The 24763-nt window shown below is 30.3% G+C and overlaps 2 protein-coding genes across 3 annotated transcripts; both read left to right on the forward strand.

The window, feature by feature from the left end:
• Positions 1–6827: 6827 nt before the first annotated feature.
• LOC111634871 lies at positions 6828–16842 on the forward strand. Of its 2 annotated transcripts, XM_023379712.1 has the most exons (8): positions 6828–6926; positions 7496–7576; positions 7787–7855; positions 15900–16020; positions 16143–16216; positions 16344–16424; positions 16616–16684; positions 16758–16842. In XM_023379712.1, exons 1-8 carry the CDS (start codon positions 6843–6845, stop codon positions 16800–16802), a joined length of 624 nt encoding a protein of 207 aa, XP_023235480.1. In that variant the 5' UTR covers positions 6828–6842; the 3' UTR covers positions 16803–16842. The 2 variants fall into 2 exon arrangements, with proteins under 2 accessions (XP_023235480.1, XP_023235481.1); XM_023379713.1 differs by lacking the exons at positions 6828–6926; positions 7496–7576; positions 7787–7855 and adding an exon at positions 8631–12198.
• A 5116-nt stretch (positions 16843–21958) lies between these two features.
• Positions 21959–23237, forward strand: LOC111634866. The gene is made up of 6 exons (XM_023379708.1): positions 21959–22078; positions 22167–22271; positions 22398–22471; positions 22602–22682; positions 22937–23002; positions 23083–23237. The coding sequence occupies exons 2-6, from the start codon at positions 22172–22174 to the stop codon at positions 23125–23127; spliced, it is 366 nt and encodes a 121-aa protein (XP_023235476.1). The 5' UTR covers positions 21959–22078; positions 22167–22171; the 3' UTR covers positions 23128–23237.
• The last annotated feature ends 1526 nt before the right edge of the window (positions 23238–24763 follow it).

Here is a 24763-nt window from a genome sequence, read left to right on the forward strand (position 1 = left end):
TTTTTATTATTTTATTTAGTATCTAATATTTTTTCCCAAGTAAGAAAAAACTGAAATATCGCAATATCCGTGTATTCGAGATTAATATATAAACTTTTGTTATTTTTGTCATTTCGTTTATTTTGTTAGTGTATTATTTCGTGATAACTCGTATTTCGTGGTTTTGCTATTTTCCCACTAACCTCCTAAATATTAATTATATGTTATAAGTACAAGTCTATGTGCGATTTTCGTGGCATAAATTCATTCAATTCATGCTACTAAATCGCTCATCAGAGTTTCCTGATTATATGAAAGTGAAAACCTAAATATTTTGGATCTATGACAATAATTAATTAGGGTCTTTGTTTAGTTTTTACTAATTAATTTAACTTTCTGATATGTAATGTAACAGACTTGCGTGAAATTATATTTCAGCATCTTTATCTCATGAATCATTGGGCGTGTTGTTTGATAAGGAACCTTTAATATACAGTAGTGGCCAAAAGTACATTTACCCTTGACATAAGTTTTAAAAATGAAACCTCTATTTTGCTCACAACCTACTGAATTAATTTTGTAATTGTTGAAAAGAGCACGAAAAAGAGTCAAAATATTCAATTAACTCAAAGAAATTTTATTTTAAATCTGATTTACAAAAGAAAAAACGAAGTTTTCTTTTGTAAATCAGATTTAAAACTCATAGATTCATAAATTCACAAGATAGGAATTATGCAGATATCTTCAGTATTTTTAGGACAAAATATTAGTATTTTGTAGCATAATCAGAGCTTTTGATCATTGCATTACATCTACGTTCCATTGAATAAACTAACTTGTAAGTCGTCAAGCAGTGATTAGGGAGTCTTATACCATGCTTTTTGAATGGTACACCACAATTCATCTAGATTCGAATATGTACGCTGGCGTATATGGCGCTCAACCTCATCCCAAAGTTTCTCTATTGGGTTGAGGTCTGGCGATTTGGCTGGCCATGTCATAAAATTCACCCTTTTCTACTAAAATTACTATGTTCTATCCAGCCAGTTATATCAACCATATCCTTACAAAAATTTACTGGTTGTTTTAGGTCATTGTCCTGTTGGAAGATTCATTTCCTTGGCATTAAACAACGTGCATGAGGAAGCATTTGATTCTGCAGTATGTCCTAATAAACGGTTTGATCCATTATTCCATTAATTTTATGAACTGGACCAATTCCATTTGCAGAAAAACATCCCCACACCATTATGCGGCCACCACCATGCTTTATTATAGGAAGTATGTATTTTTGTTCATATCTCATATTCACTGATCGTCTGGCATATCGAATACTATCACTTGAGAAGACATTGAATTTAGATTCAACACTCCATAACACCTTGGACCATTTTTGTTCGGTCCAAGTGATGTGATCATGTGCAAACTCTAATCTCAACTTTTTGTTTTTTGCAGAGAAGAGTGATTTCTTTGCTGGTCATCTCCAATGTAATCCAAAACTAGTCAAATGTCTTCATACAGTCTTTAAGTTTATATCTGGGTTACCCATATCACATTTAATATGTAAAGCAGTCAAACAAGAGTTAGCTGCACTCGTTTGCCTGATCAAACGATCCAAGTGTGATATTGTTTTTCATGGTCTACATGACTTTTCGGGCAGAAACAATGGTCCCATATATTTGAAAACACTTCACCATTTTCACGTCAACAGTTTTATGCACATTAAATATTTTACTAATTTCAATAAAGGTCTTTTTTTTTTCTTTCAAACGCATATCTACCATTCTTTGTTTGATATCATTTGATAACTGCATTCTTCCAGACAACTTAAGGTGGCCATACACGTTAAGGAAATCATTTGAGGAATAACTGTGCAGGCCTGGCCTTGAGGAAATTCAGAATTTCCTATCGCCCACACACGAGAAGGAAAATGTTTCAGTTAGTCAGCCGGTCATGCATCTGATGACGACGCACTGGCTGTTTTTGGAAGTTTATTGTTAACAAATTGTATTAAAACTCGCAGGAAAAAAGTGTGCATAGAAGTCTGTGTATAAATAGTAGTAGTAGTGGTTTGTGTAGCACTGATCACAAAATTAGTTTATCATGTAAATCATTTTTAGTGAAATTATTTCAGATCAAAAAATTAACTTTTCAAGAGAAATCTTGGGCTATAAATTCTGTTAAAAAGCATCAATTATCAGCGAAAGATCAATGGCAAGTCGATTTTACTACCAAAAAAATTCATGGAATAAATTTACAGACGAAAAACCATCGGGTATAACTGGCTGGATATAACATAATAATCTTTAAAAATTATTAAATTATTTCTTAATGTATAAAGAATTATTTTTATTTAAAGGTGGATAGATTAAAAAAAAATCTTTTTAAAAACTAGAGCTACAGTTATTTACACATCGAACTTCTTGGGTGTCCAAGATCGGATAATATTAAAAAGAATTGTTATTATCACAAATATTTTAAAAAGCATTCTTCTTTTTGCAATATTCTCGTATCTTACGAACAATTCTTAATTGAACAAAAAACAGTTATTTTCAAAATCAATACGATTTTTAATAAATAAGTAACAAATATAATTTAAATAATTATATTAAACTATTTCCCTATTTTATTTTGTCTTATTGTTAAAATATTATTTCAAATTGTTGTGTTTTAATTTATTCGGATATTAATTTATTCAAAAAAAGCAAATATATATTGATAATTCTCAACTACATTCGATAAGTTTTGTTAATATTAAAATTATTTATAATTTTAATTTACTCGAAAAATTTTTTATCTGAAAATAATTTATAACCTGAAAAATTAATTTTTTAGATTATAAATAATAAAAGTTAATAAGGTTATAGAAAATAATTCTTCCAAACATTCACGAGACATTGTTTTCACTACTCAGAGGCCTCTCAACTGAATGTCACAACGGCACACTCGTTACGGTTGGCCTGCGCAGTCCAAAACTGCAGGAAAATCAAATGATTTTTCGTTTTTACTCTGGCGGTCTGTACAGGCCGCCGAAACTGTACAGTTTTCTCCCATACATTAACAGGAATTCCTCAATGCCAGGCCAGCACAATTATTCCTCAAAGGATTTCCTTAACGTGTGTGGCCACTTTAGTTAATTCAATGGAATGATGTGATGCAGTGGTCAGAAGCTCTGTTTACGCCACAAAATACTAATATTTTGTCCTAAAAATACTGTACAAATCTGCATACTTTCTTTGGTAGCTGTACTTTTGTCACAGTGTAAAATATAAAAACTTCGTGTTTTCTTTTGTAAATCAGATTTAAAATAAAATTTATTTGAGTTAATTGAGAATTTCGACTCTTTTTTGTGCTCTTTACATCTATCCCAATACTAATCATGTAGTAGGTGGGAACAAAACTTTGCTTAAATTTTTTAAATTTTATTTAAATCTACTTTTTGTTATGTATATTTTAATAATAAAATATTTAAATATTTAAACGCTAAAAAATGAAAAAACATTTGAAAGTGCAAAACAACATTGCTACATCTAGAATACAAAACCTCAACAAATACCCAGTTTAATTTACTTTATATAGAATGAAACATTAGGAAGCAACATATAGTTTTATATTTATTATTTTCATAAAACACGTAATACGACCCAATGTTATAATTTATAAATGTAAATATACAGAAATTCTTGGAAAATTTTCTATCGTATAAAAACAACCTGCCACTAAATTAAAAGGAAAAAAACACAATTAAGGTAGTCTATACAACGGAAGTACTGCAATTTCTGTAATAGGTAAGTACATTCCTCAGAAACGAAATGGAATCACTACAAAGAAATGAGCATAGCCATATGCAAATTGCAGGAGCGACAGAGGTGACAGAGGTGAGCAATCGTTTCATATGGTACTCAGTTTCGGGCTATAAAGACCAGTTGTTAGCTCGGGCCGTAAATGCTATTAGCGTCGGCTCGCGCAGCCTAGCTATCGAAGAAGCGTAGAAAATGCCTCGGAGGCGTAAATGGGCCAAATACTTACAGTTAACAACTGGGAAACGAGATCGTATTCTTCAGCTGCACGACCTCTTTTTGTCGATGCGCACAGTTGCCACGCGTGATAGAAACGACGTGAGTACCATCCAGCGATGTGTGACACGTTAGACACAGATACAGTACATCTGCGAATATTCCGAAGAGGAAGTAGATCGCACCAGCGCACGACAAAGCACACTGACCGGCAGATTCGCCGAAAGACCTGTCGGAGTCGTTCGCCACGGTACGTGATATCCGAAGCAGCCCGTCGCCGACAACGGGTTTTTCTGTGTTCACCCAAACCATTTGCAACAGGTTTTATAAAGTCGGCTGCACGCACTGCAACCAACAACTGGGGTACCATTAAGCGCTCGACACAGTGCTACACGCATGCCTGAACTGGTATTGTTGCCATCCTATATAGACATGATAGTGACAGAGTACTCCTAGAAGGAACTTTCAGTTTGAGCCGATAATTGGATATTATGCCATTAAGATATTATGCATAAGTTAAAAGACGATCGATGTATCTCATATTTGACTCTTTGAAATCAGATAATCCCAATCTGATTAGTAATTCTAATTACTTAATTTATAATTAGTAATTTTAATAATAACATAGTAATTTTTAGTAATTGAGGATTTCCCCCACAGACTAGCAGGAATTCCTCAAGGTCAGGCATGCACAGTTAATTCTTCAGAGGATTTCCTTAATGTGTGTAGTACCTTTAGTATATGGTAGATGGCAAAATTTGTTCAGAAAGAAATATACTTTGTTTATTTCATTAGTGTCTTTTTACTTATAACTTTTATTGTAGATGAATGCTATTGTTTCGGAATATAGCTATATTAAAGTAGGCTGGAAAAAGTTTAGATAGGACGGGTTGTAATGTAACAAACAAAAAAAAAATAGATGGCAGGTACACGATCCGCGCTAAAATTTAAGTGTTTTAGTTTGGCGATGGTTTCTTTGATTTCTGAAAACGATAGGCTATATCATGTCATCAGGTATATGTTGTTTTTTCTTAGGTATTTCTCAGAAAAACTTAAGAATAAATCACCAAACCGTACGAGGTGTCAAAAGAATAATTAGAAAGAACACTTATGAAGTAATTTCGAAAAGATACTTGGCATTCTTTATAAAATTGTTTTTGGAGTATATAATGTAATTGAAAGTGACGACGGTTTCCACTCCGTTTCCATCTGGCCCATTGTGTTCTAGTTGCGTTTCTCAATTTTTTAAACCAATGATTAAACTATTTAGAAAAGGAAATATTAACTGAACGATATTGGAAAAATTTGTTTATAGTAGAATAAAAATATGATATATTTGATCAGTTAAAGTTTGTATTGACATAGTTGGAAAATCAAGGAACGGCCGATCAATGGAGCAGATGAAATTCGACGCTTGAATGTTATTTAAAATGTTTCCAGAAAGGTATTTTAACGAAATGCATGGAAATATTTTGTTAATTTTACAGTGACTTCAAGACAGATAGTCGCATGGTCAAATTGGAATCCTTCAGCTGGGTAAGCATTTAAATTACAGTTAGAAGTAAAATTGAATCTAAAAAAGAGTATGAACGTTTACGAGAAAGTATATTTTGGGTAAATTTAAATGTATACAAATATTCAATTAAGACATAGTCATCTTGATAGAGAGTTCTAATTTCCATACAATTTCCAAAGATTTTCGTCAAATAAACAATTAGAAACATTATAACTTTTACAGATTACTGTTAGAAAGGTGTTGTTAAGCTTCGGCAATGTCAATAATATCATTACTAGTAACAATATTAACGATAAAAATATAATGAATAGAATTATTAATAATGTGGAATTATAAAAACAAAAATACATTTAGTTTTAATTACATGATATTATGCTTTCAAACGTCACCTTCTAATAACTACCTTAACATTTTAAGGAAGTTATCAGAACTGGAACCGCCTATTTATTTTCCAATTCTGATGAAATATATCCTATTAATGATATCTACTATTTTTTAAAACAAACTACTTCTATCTTCGGGAGCACAAAGAAAGCCTTTATTTTGGCTAGGCCCGCAACAAGGGACTAGGTAATAAAGGATGGTGCCCGATATATCTGACTATATATCTGATTAATCTATGAAAATTAGGGGAAAGTCGCCCTGATTTGATGTTGCGTTTCTCCACGTTCTTAACTGTCTCGTCTTTCCTGTTATCAGCAGTATATACTGTCTGTCGTTATGGTGTTCTCTTTATTTTTATGTCTCTTCTTTATTTAATAACATTCTTAATTATGTAAATCAAATATTTAAATCAAATTCATAATAATACTGTACAAAACAAATGAATTTAACGCGTTTCAAGTTCATAACATCTTTAAGAACAAATTTAAGTTCGAAACAAAAATTAAACACTAGTTTCGTTATTTAGTAATTGATTATTCTTTATACAGATTAAAAACAGACTTAAATGTCTAATATTTATGAGATGAATAAATATATTCCATGAAATAATAATTAGTCTCTTTAGAAAAGTGATCTTAAGTATATATATTTAAATCACATTTTTGACAGAAATATTTATTAATTTTTGAAAATTCGTTAAGTTTATTTAAATATCAATTTACATAAGTCCTATTTTACAGTCGAAATGAAGATCTACATTTTATTCTTTTGCACATTGTTAATCTGCAAAGTTGCCTGCAGACCTAATTCGAAACGTGTTTCAAGACAAGTTTGCGGTAATTTATATAAATTATTTGTTTATGAATCTTATTAACATAAAGCTAATTTTTAAGTATGTTAAATTATTTGTTAATTTTAAATTTTAAAAAGTTGTAAACTTATAAAATATGGTTGCAGAATTGTCTGAATACTGGAGACCTGACTTTGATGACTGCATCGAAAACCTGGCTCCTGATTATTACAAAAATAAAGTATTTTGAATTTTTAAAATATCGTTGTTAAGATTTTGAAGATTTTAAAAAATAAACTTTAATTAACCATTGTTACTTTCTGAAACTGCAGGGAAACTTTTTGACATGACACTAAAACACACTAAAACGGATAGAGCAAATTTATATTCATTTCAAAAGTTAATTGTGGATAAGATACTGATAACCTGTACAATGATGTTACCTAAGGCTATAGCTAGATAAGGACGTGATATTATGCTTTATTGTGTTCTTTCTGATAAACAAGAAATCGAGCAATTTATGAGGTATGTGATACTTTTTTCGGTTGTGAGAAAACAAAAATAGATAATGAATGGGTAATGACGTTGTCAAGAAGTAAAGTGACAACATATTTGATTCAATAATCCGGAAGTTAAAAACAAAAGAAGCGAAAAGTGTCACAAAGTATTCCCGGCTTTCCGGTATATTTATGATATTATAGCATTTATAGAATATGTAATTATATATATTATATTTATAATATTACTTATAATTTAATTTATTATACATAATATATATATATATATATATATATTATTTTGTCTACTTAGTTTAAGAATTTTAGTCAGTGTGTTGGAAAAAATTCTCTTTTTGAAGTTATAAATATAATTTGTGAATCAAAGAAGCAACAGGTAAGTTCAAATATAGAAAAGCATACTTAATGTAGATTACTGATTTTGAATGTAAATTCAGTCATACCTCTGAACAATAGCCATTGATAAGAACATACAAAAAAGGCCATTTTTTTGTTTTCTTATCATTAAGATGTTGTTGTTATTGGAGGTTCGACTTTCATTCGGTTTGTGAAACTCACAGTATTGTATGTATTTTATTCTACATAGGAGGATCTGGAAGCAAAATATTCGGATTGCTTTTCTATTATGCATTCCAAGACTGAAAATGAGTATGATGTAAGTGATAAATTATTTAATACTTCGTCAATTATATTTTGTAAAAATACAACAATTACAATTTATTATTATTTCAGGATACACTCTTATACATAGGAGTGTGTTTGTTTGGTGAACAATAAAAAAAATGGCTTTGTTAAATATAAAGTATTAAAACATTTTTAAATGTATTAAAATATTCAAGTAAATAGAACAAGATACCTATAAGTAGAAACATATTCTAGAGAATTAATAATAAACAAGTATAGAAAATTACAGTAAACTGTACCGAATATAATATTTTAATTAATCATAAATGCTTTAGAAACATAAAATATCGAGTCTTATTTTTTTATGTTTTTTATATAAACTGAAGTCGGAATAGCGATATTTTGCAATTATTTAATGACAAAATTAGACATTAATATACAAAAAATAATTTTCTTAACGGTCAAGTAGAAAATTACTTTCAATAAAGAGTAAAAATGTCGAAATTCTGCTGAATGTTAATTTATTTATTATACATGCACAGTTAATGAATCCCATATATCTATATATACTGAATATTTATGACTTATTTTATAAAAAAAAAGTAATGTTCTAAACTAACAACTTTATTTCACTTGATTCAACTTTAAAGCAGCAATATTTATCACTTTCTTTCTTTCTTTTATTCTAAGTATTATTATAATGCAAATAAGTTAGAGATATAAATTATTTTACATCTCATATTTTAAACGAGAATATTTTACATTTAATGCATTAATTTCCTTTGCAATAAATATGAAGTAAAGAACTTGAGATCAGAAATTCTACGAAGGAGGGAGTCACTAATTTCAATTTTATGCTGTTTATATTACTATTCTGTGTTCGTCGTTTGCAACGAAAGTGTAGAGAAATTAAACTAGTCTCATAAGTTTGTAATTCTACACATGTTTTATTAATACAGTTTATTTCTAAATATATGTAGTACTAGCGGATATGTCAGGCGATCCCCGAGCAAAATGTAAGAACAGCAAAGATTGAAATGAAAACCATGTTAACATTTTGATTATTTTACTATACCACTGCTGTGTTTATCATAAAGTGTTAAATAAATTATAAAAAGAAAATAGAAAATATAACAGAACTAAATAAAAACGACAAAAATCTACTTTAAAAAAGAAAAATAAATCAATCTTATTTAAATTCAGTTAAGAAAATTAAGACAAATCGACAATTATTTTGAGGCTAATTAATAAATGAGTTTTGCTTGGCACATTGGAAAACTCCCAATATGTGTTTTGTGCTTGCTAAGATTGTGAAGCTCGTATTGTACGGATTGGCGCAATTTCATTGGCCAGGTAAACAGAAATTTTCGTTTTTCAACAGAAAATTGTTGACTTTCATGAATCAAGAAATAGAAATTGTTTTCTAATATTAACTGTAACGTCCCATTCACAAACAAATATGAAATGGTAATCAACCAACCAATCAAACTTCACCAAAAATGAACAAAAAATTTAAACTAACCCTTGAAAACTAAAAAACATAATTTGTGATTGCTGATAATTTCGTAGCAAAGTAATTAGGCTACTTTCTCGGCTCTTATAAAACAGGGAAAGTATGGGCAATTTGTTCGGGAGATGCTAAACAGATACGTGGCCGTATCTCAGCAAGCTTCCAAGTTATGCCATACGCAAGTTTTTAGCCGAGAAAGTTATGCAAAGCATTGCTGGTTTTTTCTTATTGGAATTGGAATGCCAAATTCCATTGATCTGACAGAAAGATTGCCTTTTTCAGGGCAGAGAATAAAGATAATACGACCAAAAGTAGTAGTCAACAATTTCTGAATGAAAGAGTACTTCCTCAAAATTTTAATTACATTTGCTGAAACTATATTGAACTGTGTAAAGAACAGACTAACTAACTAAATTCTTATTACTCGTATATTTGATCCTCCTTATAATGAACACCTAAAATATTGGTTTTAATTAAAACTGCCATATAATCCGTTAATTAGTTATTTATTTATATTTATTTAACCCGGCGTGAGTGAGGCGGGGTATGTCATACCCGACAAGATTTTAAACGCAGATTATTTAATGTTATTTTTGTCATGGAAATCCCGTCGTCACAGTAGCTGGAGATAAGGGAGTAGGAGACGAGGTGCAGTGTTGAGTTTAGTGTTGCGCCTGCGTCAGCGGGAGATACATATGAGCAAAGGTGACTGGGGTACGTCATACCCGACCTCATAGTCGGTGTTACATTTTTGAGTTGACAGTAAGTTTATGAGTTACAGTTATTTAGGCCTATAGTATTTTTAGATTTATTTCTAGATTTCTCAAATGATAGTCTTCGCATTAGACAAAAAAACACATCTTCCAAGGGAAACTCGAAAAGTGATCACTGATGAACTGGGAGTACCTTCATTACCTGTTTCCAAAAAATGGCTAATAAATATGTCAGGTGTAGTGAGTGTACTAAAAAACAGATAGGAAAACAAAACATTGCTGTTCGAAGTGTGAGAAGCCAATATGTATGAAGCATGCGATTTTTATGTGTGGAGATTGTGTTGATTTTTAGGTGTAATGTTGGCGCTGTGCAAATTGATCTCATAAGAACTTTTAGTTTTTTTCTATTTTTATAATTGAAAGATACTATAGTTATGTTGATTAACCAAAGAAGTTGTAATTTTGTTAGAATTTTATACGAAAAAATGTTAAACTACCAAAACTTGTAGTTTTTCAAAGAAAATATAGACACTTTGTTATTTCAATTAAAAAAAATGCTTTTCAATCTTAAACATAATATTTTATTTACTCATCTTGTTGAATAGATACTATTTTTATTATCCCAAGTGAAAAAATACTTTTTACACAATTATAGTATAAAAAATTTTGCATCGAAGTTTCGGGTATCTCCTACCCACCTCATAGCTGGTGTGACAATTTCTCACCTCATTCACGCCGGGTTAAAGCCTTAAAAAAACTCAAAATTTACGCTGATTTAAATTATCGCGGCATTTCATTAATTCATATATCATACAATTATTTACGAACACGAACCGATCAGAAAAGGGTGGCAAAAAGGTGTACTTTTTTTAAAAAATATGTTTGTTTGGTGCAATTTTGGAAAAAAATATAACATCGTGGATGCCATAAGCAATATCGGCTTCGCTTGACAAGAATTAACTGATAAATGCACGAACGAAGTGTGGAAGAAGTTATGGCTGAAGATATCCAAGAATTCTCCCCGAGAAGAGCCTATCACTGTATGGTTTAGTTGACCAAACTCAACCTAATCGATAGAGCAGGACTAGGAGATGTAGACGAGCAGAATACTGAAGAGTTACAGCAGGTTTTTACTAATATCCTTATCAACGACGACATTCAAGAACTGGCAGAACAAGGAATTCATGTAGAACTGGAAAACAGAGTTTCTGAGAACGAAGAACCCAAAGAACTTGTTACAGATTTCCTTAGTAAAAGTTTGGTAACGATAACCGAAATCGTTGATCAAATTGTAGCGAATGATCCAGATTTTGAAAGCAGTGCAAAAGAGAAACGAGTCGTTTTGGATGCGATCATCTACTACCGACATTTGCTTAAGGAAAGAAAAAAAGCGACAAATGAAACTACAGGAGTTTATCGCAAAAAACAAGAATTTCAGAAAACCCAGGACCTTCCTCACAAAACATGAACTTTGCATTTTTTTTGTGCTTATGTTTATGTGTTATTTAACATATATTATACAAATTAATATAAAAATAAGTTAAAATTAAAGTTGTTAAATTTCTTTCCTGTCATTTCCTATGTGTGTAGCAATGATTTCTGTTATATAAACTTTTGTATTTGTATTGTGTAGCAACGCTTCGTATCATATAACCATTGTATTATTTTTTATAATAAATCAACGGCCATGACGTGGCGTCTTTTATCAAGCCGGCCACTTTTTGGTTCTGTATGACTTGAAACGGATCAAAGTAGTCGTGTATGATTTTTTAAACTTACTTGTAAGGTATCCTACTCACTATCTGTGAACACATAACTTGCAACAGTGATATATTCAACAGAAGTAAAATTTGTTTATTTCGGTCGAGTGTTCTCCTATCCCTATTTACTCTGTGTTAAATTACCTCGTTTAACGCTGTTTCGTTTAGCGCTCTGTCGGCCAGGAACGCATGCCCCACGTTAAGCAGGGTCTTACTGTATTATTTAATTAGATATGATTGTCATCGTAACATTTGACAATGATTTTTACTTGTAATGCCAAGTTGGGGTTTTAAGGTAACACGTCAATTTAGTCATTTCAACAACACACAAAGAATTTTTTCTTGTAATACATACAGAACGTTCGAAAGAAGTGGCTGCATCGATACTCAGGTATGAAATTTCATAAACGCTATCTAATTTATTGCCATATAGAACAGAATTGTCTTCTCTCTTCAACGTTTCTTCTTGTGTAAAAACTAAAATCCTTCGATTGAAGATAATTAATTGCTGAAAAATTGTTCTTGGCATAATTTTGTAAAGAATCAAAGCATTTTTGCACGAATATCGGGACTTTAGGTGATGTGATAAATTGGATGAATTTTACGGTTATCCAATATAAAACGATTCGAAACGAAACATTTGAAAAATATCAATGAATCATTTAAGTACGCAAGAAACAAGGACGGACTCGAATGAAGACCTTCAAATACTATTCTTTAAACTCAGTTATTTAAACAATAGTACTGTATAAAGAATAAAAATGTTTAGTTTGATGAATTTGCATGATGGAAACTAAACGGAAATTTTAATTGAGACGGAGCGTTAACGACTTCTTTTCTATGTCGCTTACAGAATTGTTCGTTCTCGAAATCCGTTCGATCGATTTTGATTAAACTTTGCCATTTTCCTTTAATTGCCATAAGGAATCCAAAAATGGGTTGAGGGTCCATTTAAATGTTAAAAATAAAGCATCATGACTTAGTTTTCGATATATAGATAGGTTAAAGTGACAATGTCTGAGCTCTCTGATTCGACTGAGCGCGTCTAATGGAATTTAGTCCAAGGGGTCAAAAATAAAAACAACATCGCTTGCGCCTAATGGAAAATAGGCCCGAAAAAGGAACGAAACACAAGAACAATGCAATCTCCATCGATTGCTTTTGTAGCCTTTCCCGCATAGGGGTATCTCGATAACACAAAAGTATATCGTTATCACGAGTAGTTTCAAATTATCGATACCGGCCAGTATCTGTATCGAGTATCAAAACCGGTAATCTTTCCGGCCGTCTCTGTTCAGTCTGCCGCGTCGCCTTTCAGTTGTTTTTACTTCTGCGAAGGTACATCTATCCCTCTTTTCGCTAAGTGAAAAAGAAAAATCGCGTAGGATTCACAACTTCGATGTAATGAAAAAGTAAGCGATATATAAAAGAAACACGAGCTTTATTATTCTAATAAAATTTATCATTAACATTATTTGTGGTAAATGAAAGTCATCAGAGTTTCATGATTATGTAAAATTGTAGCTCTAAATATTTCGAATTCATGATAATACTTTATTAGGGTTTTTATCTGATTTTTAATAATTAATATAACTTTTTGATGTGTAGTGTATCAGACTTGCTTGAAATTCTATTTTAGCATCTTTATCTCATGAATCATTGGGCGTGTTGTTTGATAAGTAACCTTTAATATAGCTGAATAAGCAAATCAATGACAGTCTATTTGAAATCGTGCATTGCGAGAGGTTCGGAGAAATTTGTGAGATTTTGATATAAAGTAAATATTTATAAAAAATGATATTTTAATTAAAAAATTTGTAATATTTTAGTATTACAATAATAGAGATTATAACATAATTATTAATGTGATTATTTTAAAGATAGGAAACGTTTAATGGTTCTTACATCATACATACCTAAGATCGGACTGTTCCTTTTACGTATCGTAGAAAAGTCCCGATTAAACACTTTTGTTTCATGAAAATTTTTTCTCTACATACAGAGGGTTAACGAGTTGTCTCTTTTGAGATCGGTAATGAACTACTTACAAGATATAATGAAGATAAACGTAATTAAATATCAAATTATTAATGTAATGTAAGATAAAATCGCAGTCATAATACTCCAAATCAATTTTTCAGTTACTCGACCCCCCTATAACACTGTTGATTATTCCGTTTTATATGAATTCCATGTTGTACGAGTCACTTAAATTTTACAAATACGTGTGCCGGGCTGTGAATGGCTAACGTATTTGTAAAATCTAAGTGACTCGTACAACATGGAATTCATATAAAATGGAATAATCAACAGTGTTATAGGGGGTCGACTGTATTCATTGCTTTCCCTGTGAAAATAAACAAATTTAGGCAATAAAGAAAAAATAAAAGTTGGTACAGAACGGAAAAGATTTTTTGATAATTATAAATACTGTATATTTCGATTGTAGACATTTATAAAATTTTCAGTTTGATTGTCGTTATTATGATCTGTTAAATTCTGTTTATAGAACACAATTTCAGTCTCTTCAATTTATTCCTTTTTACTAAACGAGAAAAATATTTATAATTTTTATGAATTATGCTTATGAATGTTTGTTCCTATTCATGAAATTTTAGCATTCTAGGTATAGATAAATAGAAATAAAATGCAACTTTACAGATGAATTTCCTTAGCAGATCGATACGAAAACTTTCCTTATTTGTTGAATACTTGAAAATAGATAATGACTAATATTGCTTACGTGACATATGCTATAAATATTAAAAAATAATAATAATTAACATCAAAATAAAGTTTTATGTAAATAATTCATTACATAAATATGTTTTTATTTGCAGTTTCTTAATCTTATTAATTATCTTCAACTTTATTTCTTAAATCAACTAACAAATTAAAATAATTAGACATAATAGCTTTTTCTATAACAAAATACATCACACTAATTCAAAAGGTATTTATTCGTCAACTCATTGTTCTCAAAATGAATATCATTAGTGCATTTGTAATATTTTATGGTTTAACAATTGGTATAAATGTTTTTCCTCTTAACAATTACAAAGCAATTTTGTATATTTGGAAAAACTAAAAATGTTGTATTTCTTCACACTTCCATTGTAAACTGTTTCTAATGGCGTTGCAGGTTGTCATTCTTATGGCATGACCCATAAGTATGACAACCTGCAGCACCATTTGAATGAACTTGACTGAGCAGAAGTCAGTCAAGGATCATTCAAATGCTTATTAAAAAGTTTGCTGTTTTGTTGCTAAGCCTAAAACTGTGACTTAATTTTAACAGGCATTACCTTTTAATGTCAAAAATCTTTAGATATGGGATGAAAAGTTGAAAATAAATGTTTTAATAAGCAAAGAAGGTTGTGAAATTGGCATAAAAACTTCCACAAATTTTTCAAAATTATCTAAATTGGCAAGAAATTGTAGGATCTGTGTGCCCTGCATCTATTTAAAACTATCCATAATTGTTGAAGATTGTAATGCTAATAGTTTAAGATAAGATCCTCAGTCTCTCTTTAAACATATATATTTGATATAATCTGTTGCAACATAAATTTCAGGTGTTGAAATAAAGCAAATTTTATCGAAAGATTTTGAAATTTGTTCATTATATGGTGTAATGCATGTGTTTGTATGCAGCATATGCTGGGAATTGTCAATTGTTCATTATAGTAAGAATTTGGAATTAGGGAATTTCCTGTATAATGTTTTTATAAAACTTGACATTAAATAAACGTTTATCTGGACATCCACTTTAAATCATTAATTCAGTTAATCACAATTTCTTTGATTTAAATTTATTACACATTATAAAAACAGAATACTAATACAGTGGAACCTCGGTATATGACCTTAATCCGTTTCTGATGTTTAGACTTATACTGAATTGGACGTATATCAAACCAACCTTTCCCTTAAGAAGTAATGTAAAAATGATTAATCCGTTCTCGTGTAAAAAAATGGCTGGCTTTAAACACCTCGCTGTCCTGGCTAGTTCCTGCTTGATTTTTCGTGAGATCAACGTGTATCTTTTTAGCTTTCTCGCAAATAATTTCTTCCGATACGNTTGATTTACAGATCTCTTTTACAATCGCCATGAAGATCTATATTTTATTCTTTTCTGCATTTTTACTCTGCAAAATTGCCGGCAGAGCTAATACAAAATCTATTTATTCCTCTCAAAAAACTGATATTTGTGGTAAGTTAAATGATTTATTTACAAATCTTATTAACATAAATCTGGTTTTTAAATATGTTAGATATATTTTTTTTCTAATTTTAAATTGTGAAAATTCCTAATCTTATAAAATTTCATTACAGATTTTCCTGAATTCTTTACAACTAAAGTTTATAATTGTGTCGAAAACCTTAGCTTTCATAATTACAGAGATAAAGTAATTTTTAATTTAATCATAATCCTTTATTATTAACATTTCGAAGATGTTAAAAAATAAAATTTAAATATATTCATGTTATTATAGTAGTTATAATGTTTACATGCATATTATTTTGTCTATTTAGCTTGGACACTTCATTAGATGTTTCCGAAAGGATTCCTTTTCTGAAGTCATAAACACGCTTTGTGAGTCAAACAAGTCAATGGTAAGCTTAAATATGAAAGGCGTACACGATATAGGCCTACATTATTAATTTTAAATATAAATATATTCAAACCTGTAAACAACGACTACTGACCGGTAAATAAAATATGGCCGCCGTTTGTGTTGTCGTTTTTTGAAGTTCTATTGTATTGTTCTGTCTTTTTATATATATATATATATTGTTCTATTTAGAATGAAATCCAACGAGAATATCCTCATTGCTTTGCTATTTTCAGTTTGGAAGACGAAATTAATATTTCCGTAAGTGATAAATTGTTTTATAATTTTACACTTTCTACTTTATAAAATATTTTTATTTTTATTCTCATTTTAGTCTATACATGAAGACTTGATGAATTGTATCTTCAGCAATAAATAAGAAATAAAAGGCTTTTTTAAAATATAATGTATTAAATATTAAAATCGATTTTTAAAAATATTTTTTTTGTATTCCTTATTATAGTATTTAGAATGATGAGCAATCAGTAATGAGTAAATGCTCATTAATAATATAGCGCCTAATAGACGTGCTATATCATTACTGAGACAAGTAGCAAGTGGCACGCGCATTCAATACAGGCAGGAAGACACTACTAATTTATGGTGGAGAGCGTATATTTTAAATTAAATAAATTTGAACTAACGTTAAAGTATGTAATTTTAACAATATCTTAGAGTAGAGGTTCCTAACTTAACCGATAAAATTTGGATTCTACAATAAAATTAGTTTTTTGTCTTAGTTAACAATTTCGAATATGTATCAAAAATTTTTAAAAATAATGTTTTAATAATTAAGATTTCATAGGAAATGATTTATTCACTGACTCAGCACAGATAAATTCAAATCTATTTATTTGTCAAGTCATTGCTTTCAAATCACATATCAATAGTACATTTGTAACGTTCTATCGTTTAACAGTTAATAAAAATATCTTTCCTATTATTCAATTCAAACAGCAATTACAAAGCAATTTTGAATATTTAGAAAACTAAAAATAAAAATTTTGTTAAGAAAAACTATTTAATAAAATTCGCAAATTAAATACAACTATTACGTTCAGTTTATTTTCTATTAATTTAACAACGGTAAAAATTTTATAAACATATATATACAGTAGAGCGTCGTTTATTCGAAGGTCGGTTATCCGAAACGTCGGTTATCCGAAGGAATTCCAGTCGCCGAATTTAAATTTTCGCCAGTGCTGTGGCGCTGTAATCTTTGGCTATGTCTTCAGCTACTCAAATATTTTACGTTTTTGATACTAAATTAACTTCTGAAGTATAACTTTTTTATTGTTTTTATATTTTTCAATATATTTTGTTTGTACAAAATAAAAAAATAATTTTTAACGATACAATAGTCTTCGTTAGGCTTAACATCGACGAAAATTCAACGCGAAGCGACACGCAACGGAGAAAAATTTCAACACGGGATAAATTAATATATTTTTTCGTATATAATTAGTTATCAGAAAAAAAGTTATCCAAACAACCCCAGTCCCCAATTGATTTGGATAAACGACGCTCTACTGTATTGTAAAACATTACTTTTAGAAAATTGTTTTAGTTAAGTTACGTCAACTCAACACTTGGGCGATCTGCCCAGGGGGTGCCTTCCGGGAGGTCTGTTTTAAGGATAACTGCCCCTATTCAGGCATTAAAGACGTGGAGAAAACCAGGAAAACTCTATGTAGACAACCCGTGCCAGCCCTTCCTGGCCAGGCGCGAACCCACGACCGAACTCCCAGTGTTCGGGAACAGAATTACTTGGCCAGTAGTGGGCACTATATTGTATTAAGATTGATTTAAAAAACAGCAGAATTTTAATGAACTTATTATTACGCAAAAGCCATATTCACATTGATTCGTATTGGCGTAATAGTCATTTTCTAGATACGTATTGTATTGTATATTTGATAACGGGATCCCTTTTAACCGATCTCTCGATACTACCGCGAATATCAAAAAATCACATTAATTAAATACTGTATGGTTAAGCAGGGCCGGATCTAGGTTTATCGGAGCCTAGGGCTTATTGAAGTTCATGATGCTTCCTTTTTGTTACATTAAGAATCTTTAAATTGAGATTTAAAATTCATTTTTAATAACATCAAAATCAGAGTTGAAATACAGTACATTTATTTATGAAATGGTGTTGAATAACAAACTTTATATCTTATATTAAAAAAAACATAAGAAATAGAATATTAAAAATTTATGATAATTCAATTTTTGTGGGCCCTTCACACCTGGGGTCCTGGGCTTAAGCCCTATTAGTCCCAATGTAGATTCGCCTCTGATGTCAAGTAAAGACAGCTGGTAAAGCCGCGTTAATTAAAATTTCTGCAGCAATTAATTTCGCGGGTTAATTAATCAAATACAGTACCGCGTTAAGCAAGAGATACCTGTATTGCAATACCCTTATGCAAGCCAGAAACTTTAGCACAAGGTGTGTTCTAACAATTTTCGATTTAGGAAATAATATTATCGTACAATTCTTGATTATTACTCCTTTCAAAAAATGCCGGATTATCGAATATTTCAGTTTATTGCTCGTCGGATTAACAAATTTCTCTTGATAATTTTACATCATTAAAAATTTTAAACACACTTTAACAATAACTAAACGTTGAGTTGCAAAATAGGATTGCTACAGAGCAAGAATACAAAAACAGGAAGAAACAAGCTTAATTTTTCTCTGTATAAACTTATAATAAAATATTAAGAAAGAATGTTTATAGGTTAATTATCATTAAATGTGTAATACAATCCAGTATTGATAATATTCGAATTTAAATATACAAATATTTAAATTTGGAAATCTTGGAATTACAAGAATTCTTGGAATGTTTTCTATCGTATAAAAAGACCTTGCAACTGATAAAAACGAGAAAGGCAGTGCACATAAGGGAAGAATTACAGTTTCTGAAATCAGGTAAATAGAAAATCGTGTAATTAAAACTAAATGTATTTTTTATAATTCCTTAGTATTCATAATATTCTTAGTAAATGAGTAAATAATATTACATCCATGATAAATTTTTACATAGGTCTATTAAAATTAGTAATTTTTAAAGTAGGCTATAAACAAAATAGCAATATACTAATTAAGCATTTATATTCGTTGAAGAATAGTAGAGTTAACAAGTAAAACGGCAAAGCTGTATTTGTGACAAGACTATATTTCGGAGATTCACTGCTAAGCGGAATCATTTCGACGCTCACGACCAAGGTTGCCACTCGCGACATATGAAAAAACTTGGGTCTGGATGGGAAAAACCCGGATTATTTACCCAGAAAAATTCATGATTAAAATCTAATTATAGATACTTTATCATAATACATTCATACTGTTATAATTACAAACACTATAATACAAATTTAAAAAACCATTTGTGAACCGCCGGGATGGTCGAAACGGTCGTACCTCCCTTTTCGGCTACAGGTCATCAAGCCTGCTCACTTGTCAAGATGGCTAAATTACGAATGCGGTCCCGAAGGGTCGAGATTCTTTTTGATCAGGTCGAGTGGAGGAGGTGAGAGGGGTCGTCGATGAGGCGTAGGCGATATGCGAGTAAATGACACCATTTAACAATGGAAACAACGATTTATTAGATTAAGGAAAATTAACGATTACAATCTCTAACAATTTGAGGAATGAATTTAGTCCGCTAGCTCCTAACTCGCGGAGAGAGAGTTCACATCAAATGCTCCATACCTCTAGTATATTTCAACGTAGACGTTAGTAGGTTATGCTCTTTTCCTTCCGATTGACGCAAAGTTAAATATATCCCGAGACTTAATCCTCTCCGACCAGCCGTAGATGATAGACTCCCCCCGAGGAGGGGGAAAGAAGTCGCTTTTATAGCTTCGGGCTGGGGAAATTAGTCATGTGATCGATCCCCTATTATGAGACGTAGAGTTGGTCTTGCAGGTGTGTAGGTTAAACTTGTTCCCGGGACCAAAACAAAATGACGAATTCGGACTTTAACTATAAACTTTGTCTGTCTTGCAGCAGAGCAGAGCCGGCTCTACCATAGGGCGAACGGAGCAGCCGCTCCAGGAGCTAAGTCCTAGGGGGCACCTCAGTGGTAAAGAAAATTAAAGGGTATAAATTAGGGGCAACCAAGGGGGCGCCATAATAGGATCTCGCTCCATACTAAAACTTGCCTCGGGCCGGCACTGCAGCAGAGGAATGTCATTGTTCGAGGGTTGAATGTTTATATCAGTGTTTCTCAACGGGAGCGATATCGCCCCATGTGGGCGTTTTTCCATGTTGAGGGGGCAATTACTAACAATTTATATTTTGGGGGGCAAAAAAACAATTTTCTGGGCGATATAGTAAAACATTACATTAAGAATAATTAGATATTTTATTCGTTATATCGTACAATAATTAAACAAATGACGATATACTAGTCACTATTCTATTCAATGCAGTACGAATTTGGCGTTAGTCTTGGCCCTCGGCATCGAAATTTTGTACTGAAAGGGGCGATACTACGTAACGGTTTTACTGAAGGGGGCGATACTACGTTGAAAGGGGGCGGCGATTCGTTAGAGGTTGAGAAACACTGGTTTATATTAACGAGGAAAGTTATAAGTTGCTATCGATATTTGATTCTTTTTTCCGATAATGTTATTTTAACAAAGAGGCGACAAATTTATTACAAATATATCGGAAGTTTAGGTGGAAAGTTAAAAATTAGGTTTACACTGAGGTCGGATCTCACACTTTTATTACCTAATTTACACAGTAGTTAATGTTATTTCAAAACTACTCTGTTCTTCTTTTTCCATTAACAGTACTGCACAATCTTTATGCTCTTCTTGTCGCTTCTTATACCTTTGGTGGCAAACTCTTTGTACTGCATCTCTAATTAGTTCAGGTTCGGGTTCATACAAAACATTTAACTATTGAATCATCAAAGAACAGATCGCTTGTTTAGCAAGCAACCTGTTCTTTGATGATTCAATAGTTAAATGTTTTTGTTTTTGAAATTGTTGTATTAATTTCAAAATACACGCAAGCCGTACGGATTTTTAAGTAGCTGGAGGTGTTGCTGTTTGCATCACGATAGCAAATCATTGTGGGGTGTGACTTTATAGCTTGAGTAAGTGCTTAAGTGTATCTGAATGTTTTTAACTCCACGTGATTTAGGATTCAGCGAATAAAGTATTATGCTTTTCGTTTTTGTTTATAAAATTTAAATTCTTTTATTATTTAAGTCATTTTATTTCAATAAATATAAAATGACTATAATATATGAACACACCTGAATTCTACTTGCCGAGTTTTTATATCTTTATTCAAACGTTTTCAGCCTATTTGGATAGGTCATTCTCAGGTTCTCCTTTATCGTTCCAAAATGGAACCATTCGTTCGAATTTTATTTCGATTTGAATTTTTGAAAAAAAATTTAATATATATGAAAACAATTTATTACGTTTGAAGTTCACAGAATTCTTATAAACAAATTTGTTTTAAGTTCAAAGAACAACGCGTGTTAGTTTATTTATTATTTGATTAGACTTTATAACGATAGAATTGACTGAAATTTCAACATTTACTGAGTTGAATAAAGTAATAAATACAGAGATTCTTCTATTTAAAATAAATTAACAAAACTTTTCCCAAGAGAGGGCAATAAATAAGTATATTTTCGTCATTAATTTTTATTGCCAATTTCGTTTGTTTTAAAAGATAAATTAATTATTGATTTACATAAGATATATTTTGCAGTCGCCATGAAGATCTACATTTTATTCTTTTTCGCATTGTTTGCTTGCAAAATTACCTGCAGACCTAATTCATTATCTTTTAATTTCCATACGGATCACATTTGTGGTAAGCTATATATATATTTTTATGAAAATAATTAATATAAATCTGATTTTTAAATATATTAGATATATTTTTTTATAATTTTAAATTTTAAAAAATCTTAATCTTATAATATATAATTATCTGCAGAGTTTCCTCAACCGATTAGAACCAAGATTTCCGAATGTATAGAATACAACATGCCTCGTAATTACAAAGAAGAGGTATTTTTTAAAATTTAATTATAATGTTTTATTAATTTTCTGAATATTTATAAAATTTAAATTTAAATATATTCATGATCAGTTATAATGGTTGATTTGCTTTCTTACATATTATTTTGTTTTATTTTAGTTTGAGCGTTTTAATCGATGTTTTGGAAAAGATTCTTTTGCCGAAGTTATAAACATGATTTGTGAATCAAACGGACGAAAGGTAAGCTTAAAGATGAAAGGTATATTTAATATAGATTATAAATTTAAAATATAAAAATATGGCACAACTTCTAAACTAAGGCTACTGATTACAATATAAGAAACGGCCGTCCTTTAGGGATTCGATTGTATATTATTCTGTTTAAAAAATTTACAAATGATAAAATATGTTTTTTTATTTTTGACTAATAAATTATTATTATTAAATTAGTTTTGGCTAATAAATTATTCTAAAATATATTTTATTCTATTTAGAACGGCGTCAAAGAACAGTATTTATATTGCTTTTCTTTGTTGACTTTTGACGAAAACGAGCATCCCGTAAGTGATAAATTGTTTAATATTTCTATATTGTTTTATATTATGAAGTATAAAATTATGGTAATTTTTTATTATTTCAGTCTGTAAAACAAGACATAATAAATTGCGTCTCAAATATTGCCTAAGTTATAAAAGGCTTTTATTAAATGATATGCATTAAAATTTATGTATTAAATATTAAAATTCGTTATTAAATAAATATTTTTGTTTGATGAATATATAGATTAATAGTTAATATTTAAATATATATTAATTACATAAATAGCATTTTATGATAGTTGAATGATTGAGTCAAAGAAAACAATTAAAAATGAAATGTTATCTTAATGTATTGGATGTAAACAATTCAATAATAAATTTTGTGACTAGACTACACCTATAACATATACTTATAAAATGAAAATAGGTAAAAACACAGTTGACACAAACACTGTGTTTATATCCATTTTGGTTTACATAAGTATAGTGTTATAGGCGTAGTCTAGCCACAAAATACTGTATGACAATTCGTTTATAATTAGCGATTATGGCATTCATGGAAATTGGCTCACTCGCTTAGCTCGTATGCCAAACTTCCATCATTCATGCCTATATATAAGCCTATATAAACGGTTGTATATCAGGTTAACTGGATTTACACTTATTGAATATATTTATATAACGTTCGAAATTAAAATCTATATTCTAAATATTTTCTCAATTAAATAACAATAAAATAACTATTTTTTGATACTTAGTAGTAACGGATTATGTTCCATTGAGATCCTATACACAATTTTGCTGTAAGGATTTTTTATGTAAAAGTGTTTTCTATATTAAAACAAATTAAATCATTAAATAATAACAATTTTTTATTTATAGTATACGCTTTTTAAACGTACAATAAAGTTTAAATGTCATATTATCTTTCTGCTGTATAATTTATAAGAACCAGACGTGCGACCACAAAAAATCCTTAAAACATATTTTATGATCGCTGGTAATTTTGAAATAATATTACGTAATTTTCCTATTCAAATGTAAGCAGCTGGTGCGATAGAAAGGAGTGTTGCGGAATGAGGTTGAAGTTAATTCGAGCAAAACTAATCGTTGACCTCTTCCTGGAAGAGATGATATGATCCCTGAAAGGTTTCGATGCAGTTACTCAAATCGTGTGGAAATGCGTACAACGCTGGGTTAATTAAAATAGTACTGTTTTATTTTATGTTAAATAAATTGAACAATATTTTTATAACTTTAATTAATGTTTTCTATATTTTTCTTCTTCTTTCAATGGTCAATATGGAGTGTGTGCAGCTCATATAGCCTATTTATTCGAAGAACGAGAATATGGACGCATACCGGACTTATAGATGGAATGGTCATACTCGCGGGGAAAATAATGCCTTTCGGGAGGTCTTTTAAGGGAAACTGGCCCATATTCGGGCCTTACAGACGTGGAGAATACCCGAAAAACTCCACATGCCAGCCCGTCCAGCCCAGAGCGAGGGGTGAACTTACGACCGAACTCCCAGTGTTCAAGGACGAAGACAGCTTGTTCTATATCTTTAAGATATTTAAATTTAAATCTAACTATAGATATACAATTTTTTGGTCCATATTCATTATAATTTATAGAATAGGGTTGTTTATGATTATATTTATAAGCAAAGTCGACTAAACTAAAAAATCTTGTATGGTTATTTTTCATTAACTAATTTATTAATATTGAAATGAATGTTACAAAAACAACAAATATTTATAATAATTAATACATTAATT

This window comes from Centruroides sculpturatus, unplaced genomic scaffold (genome assembly GCF_000671375.1).
Source record: "Centruroides sculpturatus isolate CEXI.00-Female unplaced genomic scaffold, Cexi_2.0 scaffold918, whole genome shotgun sequence".
Taxonomy (NCBI): Eukaryota; Metazoa; Arthropoda; class Arachnida; order Scorpiones; family Buthidae; genus Centruroides; species Centruroides sculpturatus.

Excerpts from the sequence above, each read along its gene's own strand:
- LOC111634866 (XM_023379708.1), top strand. The coding sequence starts at position 22,172 with ATGAAGATCTACATTTTATTCTTTTTCGCATTGTTTGCTTGCAAAATT. Across the intron at positions 22,472-22,601 it reads CTCGTAATTACAAAGAAGAG|TTTGAGCGTTTTAATCGATG; the intron begins GTATTTTTTAAA and ends GTTTTATTTTAG. Across the intron at positions 22,683-22,936 it reads GTGAATCAAACGGACGAAAG|AACGGCGTCAAAGAACAGTA; the intron begins GTAAGCTTAAAG and ends TATTCTATTTAG.
- LOC111634871 (XM_023379712.1), top strand. The coding sequence starts at position 6,843 with ATGGTTGCAGAATTGTCTGAATACTGGAGACCTGACTTTGATGACTGC. Across the intron at positions 16,021-16,142 it reads TCAAAAAACTGATATTTGTG|ATTTTCCTGAATTCTTTACA; the intron begins GTAAGTTAAATG and ends ATTTCATTACAG. Across the intron at positions 16,685-16,757 it reads AAGACGAAATTAATATTTCC|TCTATACATGAAGACTTGAT; the intron begins GTAAGTGATAAA and ends TTCTCATTTTAG.